This window comes from Anser brachyrhynchus, assembly GCF_964034855.1.
Source record: "Anser brachyrhynchus genome assembly, chromosome: 1".
Lineage (NCBI taxonomy): Eukaryota > Metazoa > Chordata > Aves > Anseriformes > Anatidae > Anser > Anser brachyrhynchus.
In genome coordinates this window covers 76,165,978-76,179,233 of record NC_137694.1, presented here as the reverse complement: position 1 = coordinate 76,179,233, position 13,256 = coordinate 76,165,978, and the positions used below count along the sequence as shown (strand labels likewise).

At 37.5% G+C, this 13,256-nt stretch overlaps 1 protein-coding gene across 10 annotated transcripts in view; it reads right to left on the bottom strand.

Moving 5' to 3' along the window:
* ITPR2 (inositol 1,4,5-trisphosphate receptor type 2) overlaps positions 1-13,256 on the bottom strand; it is a 269,668-nt gene that overhangs the window by 77,400 nt on the left and 179,012 nt on the right. For all 10 annotated transcript variants that reach the window (XM_080580204.1, XM_080580210.1, XM_080580206.1 and 7 more), the window contains 5 exons: positions 6,342-6,450; positions 4,512-4,699; positions 2,991-3,174; positions 2,135-2,391; positions 999-1,199 (listed from right to left, as the gene is read on the bottom strand). In XM_080580204.1, the coding sequence (XP_080436330.1) occupies positions 999-1,199; positions 2,135-2,391; positions 2,991-3,174; positions 4,512-4,699; positions 6,342-6,450 (939 nt within the window). The remainder of the gene's footprint in view (positions 1-998; positions 1,200-2,134; positions 2,392-2,990; positions 3,175-4,511; positions 4,700-6,341; positions 6,451-13,256) is intronic.

Sequence of the window (13,256 nt, the reverse complement as noted above, 5' to 3'; positions counted from 1 at the left end):
CCCATTCATTACTGGATCAAATATGACTGTTTAAAATTTAGCCCACCAAAATACTTTGTTTGCTTGTTTTTAAAGTTTTAAGTAAAGGCAGTTGATTACCAGCAACAGTGATAAAAGCACTTTGCACTTCATTGTGCATGTTAATGAATGAGCATTAATACTGTAAGTATTTCTTCAGCTATTTCTATTACCAAGAATAGATAGTGTCTTTGTATTTTTGCCCACTTTGATTTTTCCATTCCTAATCCATAGTGAAAATTCTGAAATTTCATCCAGACAACTCTACCACAGTTTTGTTCTCTTCAGATCAATTACAGCAGCATGTAAGTACGTTCTTTACTTGCCTCAGCATAGCACTGTAGAGACATCTACCAATAGTCACAGTTAAAAAATCTGCATCAAACAAGGCACAGAACTATATATTTGATTAGAAACATGGTCTTTAGCCTCATTCATTTTCCTACTGATATCATAATTAAAGGTGCTGATAGGTAATATAGCAGAACAGTAAGTTAAACTCTGTGGCAGTTAGGTTAAATCAGGAAAGTAAATATTAGCAACCGATATAAAAACCAAAGGCAAAATGAATGAAAGTGGAAAAACAAAACAGAACAAAAAAACAACAAACAAACAAAACAAACAAACAAACAAACAAAACCATCAGAGTTGTGTATGCAATGTACTTTCTACAGTTGTGACTTGAAATCCAAAGTTTCATGAAGTGAGATTTAAACCATGGACCCACTGACGTAAGACATAAAACTCTCCAAAAGGACTGGAAACCCTACATGTAAGCTGACATTCTACAGGAAGAGTCTATTTTTAGTTCTGACTTGAAAGAATTTCTCAGTTCTTATGCAGGTTTGACATGTGTTCATCTTAGTCACAGTAATTGCAAGTGAACTTTTTATTAAGAACATTGAAGAGTTTGTGATAAGCACAAAGATACCACACACTCAAGTAGATACTTCTGCATCCAGCAGTTACTCAAGGCCTACCTGATTTTCATGGCATGGACCTTGGCAATATTCAGTCAAGCTTTCCAATGTCTGGTTCACAAGAGCCACGTTCCTCTCGTTGATGTAAAGCCCCAGTAAGCCTAGTCCACCTGTCGTGCTTCCACAGATACAGTCCAAAAACTGAAGGGTCTCACAAACAAGGTTGTAATTTGTTTTATTGTTCTGATGTCTTAAAAAATTCTGGTGGATGGAGAAAAGGATCGTAAAAAAAAAAAAGGAAGAGAGAGATTGTTAGAGTCATGTCAAACACACAGTCTTTTTCATGGAATTCCTGAAGGGAATGAAGGGAATTTATGACCACATGATTACTCTACTTTAGCACTGAAGTACACTACACTGTAGAAAATATATTACATTTTAGTGCAGCAGTTGAGAACTATCATTTGATTAAGTCAGTAGAGAAAGGAGGACTTAGAAACATGAACCTTGCAAACATCTGCAAACACCTGTCTTATAGACATCCTGCAAGCCTGACTCCATCCATCTGTTTATCATGATCCTTTGTTTGGAAGGTTCTTGCCCCATAGCTGGGCAGGTAGAGCAGCACATTCAGACTGCTCCATAGCAGTGTCAGTGAAGAACAGTAGTTTAGTTCAAGGCATCCCCAGCACTACTTTCAGGGAGGCTACTGGACACTACACCAAAGCATATTTAGAGAAAATTCATTTTGCAAAAGTTGCTATGGGGACAGTAATTTTTACCAGAGGAACTGATAGCAGGGACTCATGTTGCATCTTGCAGCCTTTAATCATAACATCTAGGGAAAAAAACAGTACCCAAACTTTGTCCAGAAACTTCCTGGAATCTTCAAGCCTGTGGTAAGCGACCCACCATTTGTGCAGAGAAACCATATTAACAGGAACTTTTTGAAACCTCTCAATTCCATGTGGCTATGTTAAGGTCCCCAAGCCACTCTGAGGGTGTAAACATGCGCTTAAACTGAACATGCAAACAGTTCTTGAAAAGGGTTATTTTATCCCTTAGGCCAAAAGAACAACAATATTTTAGACACCCTTATTCTGTAATAGGAGCCAGGCACAGGCATGTTTTCCTTCCTTCATGAAGTTCCAGCTCCTGCAATACTTCTTTTGCAACTCTGCTCAGAAACACTTTACCTGGAGCTCTCGGTTGTGGTTCTCACACAGCAGCTGAAGAAATCTCAATATTGGCTGCATGATTGCAATAGCAGGACTCATTATTGCTTCTTCTGTGGACTTCTCTTCTGCATTTGCAACATCTGTTCCTGAGCCTGTAAGATCTATTTCTGGGTCCATTTCTCTTCGATATACAGAGTAAGCCTTGGATGTTGCAGAAGATGCTTCTGTTAGCTGACCTTTCATACCCTCTTTCAGATGCAGTGTTGAATCCTTCACTGAAAAGAAGATAGTTTTCCTTAATTTTTGAAGCTGTTTTCCCTTGTTTTATTAAACAGAACAAAGAAAAAAAATAATAACGAATGCGACTTTTTCTTTTTTGATGCCTTTTTGAAGACCTCTAGGCAACTTACAAAGAATATCAAAGCAACATTCATGCAGGGATAGCATGTTCCAAATAAACCACAAACCAGAATTAAGTAGAACATTAAAACAAAAAGCCCTACTATTTCTCTTCCATATACAATAAATGATGAGAACAATGGAAAGACCACAGGGTGAGAAATCAGTTCCTGTGCTTGCTCTTGTGAAATAGCCCCATTAGCAGCAGCCTCTACTTCTGCTTCTCTAAAAATTTAGGTCTATATCTTCTACTGGTGTAAATCAGCATCGTTTCACTGACTTCATCAATGATAATTCCATGTAACCAGCTTAAGATATGGGCTGCTATTTAGAGAAAAACAGGCAAATGAGGCAAATTAGTAATGATTACTGTTAAATCTTCTTGATCATTGCAGGATATTATCAGTGGTGCAATACATGCAGCTTGAATGTAATGCACTACCCTCTTCCCTCTTTTACATGGGTGCCTCCTTACCTCTCTTTTTGGGAACAGATATGGTTAGGTCACTATCATCATCTTTCTTTTTGCTCCCCAAATCAATAGTGTTCACTGTCACTGTTGATCGTATCTCTTGCTGAGCAGCTTTCATGCGGTCATACAGGACTTTAAAGAATTTTTCCGACTTTTTTTGCTCCTTCAGTTGCTGATAAGTTGAATACTGAAGGAAAAAAAAAAAGGAAAAGAAAAAAAAAAGACACTCAAGCTATCTTTCTCCTAAGAAAAAAAAAACAAAATACACTATTTTTGTGAAACGTATAATGAATCATTACTTCACTTACACAGAAAAAATGGTGGCCACTGCATGACCAGTTCTTTCACAAAGTGATACACAGGGCTGGTAACGAATATTGATCATAATATTTTTACATTTAGCTAAAATGGTGAACAGTGTTATTTGCAATCTTTCAAATGTCACAATATTACACTCTGAAATTAAATTACTTCGTGACACTCTCCATTTCTCCAGGCATTCTGGAGTTACAATATTCCATTTATAAATAATAGTGAAAGTATCTGGTATTATGTAACTACAAGGGGAACCATGAAACATCTACATCTACATGCAACGTTACAGCTTAGCCTGTACACATTCTTAGATCTTCACAGTCACAGAACTAGCATTAATATTTTAGGTATTTAAGTCCCATCCCTTAGTATTACTGTCAAGAAGGCTGAGTACCGTTTCCAGCAGTTTACAAACCTCTGTCTCACAAGTGAAGTCCTTTTACAATTCCCTAACAATTCATTTTAGAAAGCTGCAACATCTCACTTCTTTAACACTTTCTGGACACTCTGTAAGGGTGACAGATTTGCATCTTTTTTTTTTTTAAAGAATAGAGATATAGGATGGGATTCCTCTCATTTAACTTTCATAGTCTTGAAATGAGGTATAAGTTGGTTACTTAGGTTCCCTTCACAGGCAATGATGAGATATGTGGAAATGCAGGGAGAGATTTATGCCATCTCTCCTCTCTTATGGTATCTCTGCTGATCATAGATAGAGTAAGAATAAACAGTCATCTTATTTGGCTAAAGTTGTGTGAGAGTGATATTCACAAAAACTAGAATCCATAGTTTAAAGCTGATATTTCCTATGGAATGGGATATTCCATAGGCCAATTGACCAAATGGCCAATTTTTCTCTCCGGAGATTTTGAAAAAACGCCTCAAATATTTTCAGATTTTTATTTTTATTTTTTGCTATTATAAACCTGAAAGTATTGTAATTATTAAATTTACAATATGAACCTTGAAATATCTGGATATAATGCTCATATGGCAAAGACCAGACAGTCGAAAAATGCTTTCTTCTATTGAAGAGTCTACTGTATGAGATACTGTATAATAACAGGACTTATTTACATTTGCATTTTAGGAATACATTTTATAGTGATAAAATTCCTACAGAACTCACTGCAGAAATGTTCCTTTTATTTGTCTCCAGACTACGTGCATTTGAAAAGCAATATGTGAATAAGTAAATGAAACAAGTACCTGTGTTTGTGTGTTTCCACCTTCGAGCAATGCAATACCAAGCAAAATGCCTTCTGAGAAAATTCTGTCATTTTTGGTGTTTACTATAACATCTATGACTAGTTCTGATGCACCTTCTTTATCCAGAAGGCACTGAATATCAAACATGGATACCCCAGACTTATCTGAGTCTTGTCCCGCAAATCCACCTGCAAATCAGACAAATAAATACTATTCATGTTTGTTTCATGTGTATATATGGAAGCAAATCTATTAGTAAAAATTGCCTTATGCATACAGTAGCAATGTAATACATTTAATCTTGAAATTCTGTTTGGGGCAAAATTCCCCTTGATACAGACAAGATCTTTGTGTGAAAGTACAATGTTCAGCTCCAAGAATAAGGAATAAAACAAAACCCCAAACCACTGTTCTAATATTCAGACAATAAAGTCTGAAATGAAGTTGGAAACAACACTGCTTTGTCCATAGAACCCCCTTTTTTTAATTCCACTGTTGCATACACAAAAATGTGTATGATCAGTGGTCTAAAAACACTTTTAAATCTGCTTTTCAGTCACAGGTCCAATATATACAAGGATTGCATACCAGTAAATCCACTCTAGTTATTGGTATGACCTTCTAGCTAAATGTTTTTGTCAATCTAATTCCTAGACCAGCAACATCACGATGTTCTTTAAGAACTGAGACTTCAAATCCAATTTAATTTAAGGTGTGATTTTAAGGGATTTTGTTGAACTGTATTAACTCATTAAATCAACCATCTTTTATTATTACAGATCATCTTTCCTGCTATACACACATTTAAACAAATGTAACTGCATCTACTACATGAGGAAAAATACGGTACTGTTTTAAACAAAGTAGTACCAACAAAATATATCAGATGTTAGTAATGAAACCATACATATATATACATACACTTTTTACAGAGAGAATAAAAAAATATTAACTCTGTTCTCCTGTTTGGCAGGGAAATATTTGATGTACAAAATAGACAGACTGTAAACACTTCCACAGTGTTAAAAGTGAAACAGTCACTGATCTCTGATCAGCTGATCATTTGGAAATGCCCACAAATCTGGATGTGCCTTTAACATATGCTGAAAATGCAATAGTAAGCTTTATTATGATGCAACTCCACACCTTAGTCTACCTTATTTCCTATGACATGTTATTTTTGGTACTATTAGAAAGCCCCCTTCAGTAACCTCCAACAGCTTCTGTAACAGAATCATGCAAAAATTAGTTTATAAGGGACTTCTAGAAGTCATCTACTCAAACCTCCTGCTCATGATGGTTAGAGCAGGTTCCTCGGAGTCTCGTCCAGTAAAGTTTTGAGCAAGTCCAAAAAGTGATGTTCTAGAGCCTCTCTGGGAAATCTGTTTCATTGCTTAACCAACATCTTTTTGAAAAGCTTTTCCTTATGTCTTGTTTTTTCACATATCAATAAAGGATCTGGAATTTCAAAAAGTTGTTTGGTTTCCAGAAACAGCAGTATCTTTGTACAAATGTTGCATGCTTTGCTGGTTTCCTGGATGTGAATTTACTAGCAAATGGTGTTACCAACTGGAATTGAATTGAATGATTGATTGGGGGGGGGTGGGGGGGTGGTAGTTCCTACTTCAGTGTTGCCAAATGCACATCAGCCATCTGAGACAGGTGCATGCAACTTAAAAACAGGAAAAGTCTGATATTACCTCTCTTCTAACTGGTTAAAGAATTTTTTGATTTATTTACCAACTAAATCCCTGGAGCACTTCCAATGTGCCTTTTAGGAGAAATGGTGTTGCTAGTTTTGTTTCTCTTAAATGATGTGTGTTGATTTACCTCCCACTTGCGCAGTTTTGCTGTAGCTGGCAGACAGAGGCCCATTCATACCACTTCCATATTCTCCTTTGAAGTAGCGATACAGGAGTATTTTCCTTAAATTGTTGCCCTGTAAGAGAAAGATAAAAATAGCACAAGAAACTACAGTAGTGGCCAGTTTACTTTGTTTGAAAAGCAAGTTGTTTAACATTGATACATAATTTATTAAGTCTTTCCTTTATAATTAGTAAGCATACAGATGGTAAAGTTGTCCAGAAAACAAGCATCTAATGGTCTTATCTAACAAATTTCATTGCAAGAATTCTAAAATACTGTTGTACAAGCTTTCTTTGAAGTTTATTTTAAACTTATTGATTATAAATCAAATACTTCTACCTCAATATTTTTTACTGGATATCTGGAATATGTAGATTTTGAAACACGTTTTACAAAGAACTAATGCTCTGTAGTCTGTGCCCTCCCCTGCCATGGCAGTACTTTCTTTCTGTTTTCTGCATCTGAGTAGTATCATTCCCTTTTCTCTGATCTCATATAATCCATCTGATCATCTGAAAGAAGCCACATCACATGAAATATTAAAACAGAGATATGACATTTGATAGAAGAGCTTAAAAAGCACTCTCTGTATCTCCTTGTTCCTTTACTTCCAAAACCACAACCAGTTAATATTTGCATGCAGCTCTCTGAAGATCTTCCCTTTCATTTTGCATATGTTCTGCAACGCAAGACACACTGAATTAAGAGTGGGGGTACCAATTACTTGGCATTTTCATTTTGCCTTTGGTCTCCTGGGAACACCTGCAGTCAACACTCAGCTTTATAGAGTCAGCAGGTGACAGTGACTGTAGGTGTATGCGTAACCTAAGATTCTATTAAGAAAAAACGTATGGCAAGGCCTCTGATGATTACCGCAGAAGGAGAAAAATCATTCATTTCAACAGTTAGCAGCAAAATGAGACTACTTCTTCCTTACATGTACTCACCTACTGTTTTTAATGAAAAACAGGTCTTAAAAATATGTGCACCAGAAGCATTCTCAGTATTTACCAGCTCATCAGCACCTGTATGTTAGTGTGACCATCAACTTTTCAATCAATTCATCACCATGATCACCGCAGACACCAAGCAGTGGGGAAGTAAGTCCCAGAAATACCTCAGAAAATACTATCCATACACATCTCTGTCAACTTAGCAGTATTTCCAAAGGCAGGCATATGCCACTCCACGGTTTCGTTGCTTCACGTACCTCAAAAACAATAGGCTTGTCCACCTCAAACAGGTTTCAGAATGCAATATTCTGTATATGTAGGTTGACAATGTGAGTTTCCTAGTTCTCACATTCTGATGTTTTCATTTGATAATAGTCTATACAAAGTACCCTCAATCAGCCAAGAAAATTGCAAGACCCATATTAAAAAAATCAAAAGCCATAAACACAATAACTGCAAGAAAAATAAAAGCATCACCTACACATCTGCAGTGCCAAGGAATTTATTAGATGAATTCTTCAGGTAAGCTTAAGCCAGCTGTGGTATACATTACAGAGGAAGACCAAGAACCAGAAATCTCTGAGGACCACACATGGAGACAGATTCTTTCCCAGCCTAGTTTGCAATGGGGTTTAACCCTGCACGCATGGGCAAAATACGCTAGGGTAGCTCATAAGAAATTTCAAGATTTCTAAGCGTGCCAGCTTCTCCTGCTCAACAACCTGTCCCTAGTTGTGACCAAACTCCAGTGTCTTACAGGCAAGTGAACCTCATTTCCCACATCTAATAAAGAAGCCAAACATATTATTGAAGAAGTGAGAAACACAGACTAAGAACAGGGATAGAGTCTTTTCAAACTCTCTCAGGTGTATATATCACAGAATCATGAAACTGTGTCACACAAATAGGATCACAGAGGAGAAACTCTTCATAACACTGGACCAGGACCCAGAAATAGGCACTGCATTGAGACATGCTTTTAATAAGAAATGCTGGTATTTGCCATACCGTTTGATTAACCACTAAGCTTGAGTCAGCATCCTAAACCAGCAGTCTATGCAGTCTATTGTTGACTAACAGAGCGCCATGGTAAATTATATAAACAGCCACAGTATGGTCATGGGAAGAAACACCAAAAACCATCTATACATTGTTAAAAATAACACCCATGGTCACAATTTTTATTGTTCAATCAAAACAGCCTTTATTTTATCAGGAAGAATGTTAAAGACCATGGAATAGCATTTGACTAATAACCTGAATGATTTAGCGCTTGGGTATTTTTGCCTGGAAAAAAGTAACTGTTGGCATATCTTAGATCTTTTTTCCTGCCTTGTTACCTTCAAAGACAATAGGAGGAGCAGTAATAAGAATACATTTCTCCAGCTGGCTATGGAATGAGGAATCTTGCCCTGATCGTACCCAAACTAAGACACGGACTTCATTTCTTGCTCCAAGGCGCAAGTCTTCATTATTAGGATTCCTGCTCTCTCTCCTTCCCTTTGTCTCTCAACCTCCCAAGAATTCAGACAACACTTTCAGTTCTCAGAAGCCTGTCAAAAGTCAAGGGCATTGTATTTGAAAAGCAGGAATGGAACCTCTGCTTTGCCTGACAGTTGTGTCAGAAATGCACCCTCAGTCTCAGCCCCACATTTGCAAGCTTAGGATCTTCAGCTCCCTTGTGATGACCTTGGGCAGCCATGCGACTTCCCCAAGTCATTAAGTTTCTTGTGAAATTCAGCTGCCACTACAAAGAGCGGAACTGCTTCTCTGCAGCCCAGCAGCATGTACTGGAGGTGAGGAATGCACAAATGCTTAGACAATGTATCAGAAATGCGAGTCACCCGCAGTGCATGATGGCATGAGGCACCATGCTAGAAAATGCTGAAAAGACCCTGCTCCTAGAACAAGTGCTGATACTGCTGGTGTGGGTGCCTGGGTATGCTTCTATGGGAATTCCAAAAAACACAGTCAAGAACTGCCCCATCATGTGGATGAGACAAACTGCTGCCAGGGCAAGTGAGACAGACGTGCCACTGATGTCCTTGTAAACAATTTCCTAACTTAGTACACCCACAAAATTAACATTGCCCAAAAGCAAATGAGCGCAGCAGTAGTATGAATAAGCAGTTTGCAGCAACCATTACTGACACTCACATTACTGAAGCAGAGGCCAAAAATAAAAGCACACTAGGCAGCACAGTGCTGTCTTCCCTTGACTATGTTTCTTCACACAACGGAAGTCCTGGCCTTTCAAGCTGAATCTCTCCCCTGCTGGCTACAATAAACTTTTCTTTATACCTCTTATTAGGGTATGGAAATGGTATGTAAACATCACTCAGCTGACTGTAATCCTTCTATAATGGCTAGAACATTGTATAGCCCTGAAAAAAACACAATGAAACATAACAGTCTTATTGTTACACATGAATACCACTGCATTGTCTCTAACAAAAGCTAGGATAAAGCCTGAGGACACAAGAAAGCAACAACTGGTTATTGTTGCAGTTTAAAATAGCTAGGGATTGACAAACAAGTTTCCAATAGGGAAAAATTATTCCAATAGGAACACGTAGACACAAATCATGTTTTTCTCAGTCCATATTTCATTACACTAGTTGGTCTTTAAACTTTACACAGCCCCCTGTATAACACTGCCAGAATTATTTGTCCTGCCTCATACAACTTGCAGACTGCATAAGGAATTTGAATGATACTTTATAGTCTGTGATCTCTATAGGTCTGGGGATCTCTTCTGGTTTTCACTTACATTAAAATGATGAGGTGGAAATGTTCAAATCAGTGACAACACAGAAAAGGCAGTCAGGTCCAACAAATATTTCTCCTACACAGTGGATGATGTGACTATATTCCCGTATTAATCCATGTGGATGCATGAATGTTAGGCACATTAAATCTTCAGATTTCAATAACTTGTAGTCAAATATTACAGACGAGCTGTTTGGGACCTCTAGCCTACTAATACAGGTTTTCAGTAGGTTTGGAACAGAAACAAAATCCCAGAGAACTAACAGAAATCTAGCGTGCAATGACACTCTTAGAAAACGTAATCGGGATGACCTAGGTAAAATATAAGCTGTGAGTTCGGTATCAGTTCTGGACAAAACAAAGGAATGGATGATTTTGAGCTCCATTAACACATAATTAAAGGAAGGTACTATAAATCAGCAGTAGTTATAATATTGGCATCATGTCATAATAATTGCCTCAGTATGGGTTTAAGAGAAATAGACCTTCTCCAACTTCTGTTGATTATCTTCTCTGGTTTTGCTCATGGTGAAAGTATCACTCTGGTGAAGTCTGATAAAGTGCTGGTGTGACACAATCCTGTAAGGCCAAATTTCTGATCGAAAAACTACAGTGCTATAGCCCCACAATGATACTTATAAAATGCATTAACAGCTATGACAGAATTCAATTTGCAACTTAAAACAAGAAAACATAAATGAGTGCACGGACTTCTAATGGGCAACTCAGAAAATACTTATTGTCTGCCTGATTCTTATTTTTATTTTTGAATCAAATGGAAGAATATAGAATATAATCTTTAAAAGCTTTTTCAAAGGACACAAAAAGAAAATGGGATGAGGTCAGGTCACTGATAAACAGTTTAGGCATCATTCATTAAACTGAGTAGAAGTAAACAATATGAGTCTCACAATGTCCAGATCTTTTTATGTCTACTTACAAATATAGTGACAATAGAATAAAGAGCATCATAAAATGTAAGACTCTACTCTAGGAGGATACGACTCTAAGGAAGAGCTGAAGTCCTTGGATAAAAATCAGCAGAATGGTATCTCCCAAAATCACATGATTCTGGCAATTACAACCAGAGCTATTGAGAAGGATTCGTGAAACTATCTTACTTCTCTACATGCAGAGGCATGTTACTGTAGGAATACTGCACCAAAAGAAGAATGCTGACAAATTGGATTAGGTTTGAAGAAGCTCCACAAGAGTGATTAGAAAATAAAACACGCCTTCTCACCAGAAATTCAAGGCTTTCAATCTACTGAGCTTATCAGTCTAAACATGAACTACATGAACTCTGTTTCTGACTATCTGCATGAGAAATCTGATAACGGATGACTTCAGCCTACAAGATAAAGGTGTAAGATGCAATGGTGAGAAGCTACAAAAGAGGTAGAAAGGACTGATTTTTTCCATTTGTGGGTTACTATTGTCTGTCCTCCCCATCCCCCAGTCCCCCCCATCCTCCTTCCTGCAAGAGTAAAAGCATTTAGCTATTGGAACAGCTTATGAAGAGGTGTGATAGATTCTCTATTGCTCACAGTTACTAAATCATGACTGGGTGGGTTCCCAGACAGAAACTATTTGAAGATCTTGTGGTCTTCATTAGGAGAACAAGCTGGGTGACAAAAAATATGTCATTCACATAATCTATGAAGATAACATGCCACCTTTTCCTGTAGTAAATATAGATGAGGTTTGAAGTTTGGCTTTCTACGAAGGTTGTTTAAAAAAACCACCTACACGTTTCTTCTCATCATTTATAAATGAAATTTCTGTTTTGCTTGATCTGAGTGTCTGCTTTGAGATGATTTTTTGCTGTTTTTCGCCCACTTTTATACTACTTTGTTCCTTTATTTAGTTTGGCAATGAAATACAGTAAGGGGAAGGACGAGTTCTGTGCAAGTGGCTTCTGTGAAGATATGAAGCATGAAAGCTGAAGAACCCTTCATTAATTTATGGTTCAATCTGCTTTTGAAATGGAAGATGGCATAGACATCATCTCAGCTCCAAAATGGATCAACGGGCATACAGCTACCATGTGCACAGTGTTACACAAGCATGTGCTTAGAACAGAACCTCGCAGTCTGAACTCCTCCTACAACCTCGAAGTACAAATATGCTGTCTTCATGATGCCAGCAACTTCCAGGGGACCTTGGGGGTTGTTTGTTTTTACACAGAGTGAGCATTTTCCTAGTTTTGATCTTTTATAGCAAGATCTTACAACAGCCAACTGATAGTTGAAACTGATATATTTTCACCAATAAAATATGACACCCAAGAGAACTGTTATTTGTACACTGGGGCATTTATTCACCCCTAGGAAAAAGCACTTTTAAAAATGAGGTTAGGTCCAGCTGGTGTCCAGCTCTGCTTCCACTAAAATCAGTGGAAGCTTTGCCAGCAACTTCAGTAGGAGAAGGCGTAGACACGTCCTTTGCCTGGCAAAAGTTTTTATACAACTTTACAAAGGAAAAACAAAAACAAAACAAACAAAAAAAATAAAATATGTACCAGACTTCATGACACAGTTCTCCTAGGAGAGCAGAACTGGCCACCCACACCTCTCAGCTGTCTCTCATTAGGCAGAGACGCCCCACATTTTAAATGTGCCATTGTTCAATCCTACACAAATCTGGTATTAATCCCACTTGTCTTAATACAACTTGCCTACATCACAAATGCTAACTGATAAACCCAAGGTTGTAAGTAGTGCAGAGATCCGTTGACAGGGTCAGATAAAATAAAGAATCACAACTATGACCTTTCTCTAAACCCACGTTACAGTGGTTTAAAAAAGTAGTTAAATTTTTTTTCCAGTCTTTCAGTTCTGTCCTTTGCAATTCCAGGTTCCACATAAAGCTGGAAGCTGAAGTGCCAGAATATTGCAAAACAAATGCTATTGCCAGTCTATTTTAAATATGGATAGTGAAAAGAATACTGGATACATTGCAAGAAAACCAGTTTTTGCTTGGTAACTGTCCAATTTTGCAACCTGAAGAAGCTCAGGAAAATGACATATAAAAAGAAAGATTATTTTTTTTGCAGTATCTCTAAAAAGTGTCTCCACTATGAATACAGCAGTAGATGAAAACAGTTTGGATTAGTGAAAACCTCAGCATTGGTACATTCAGATTTAGATTGAGGAAA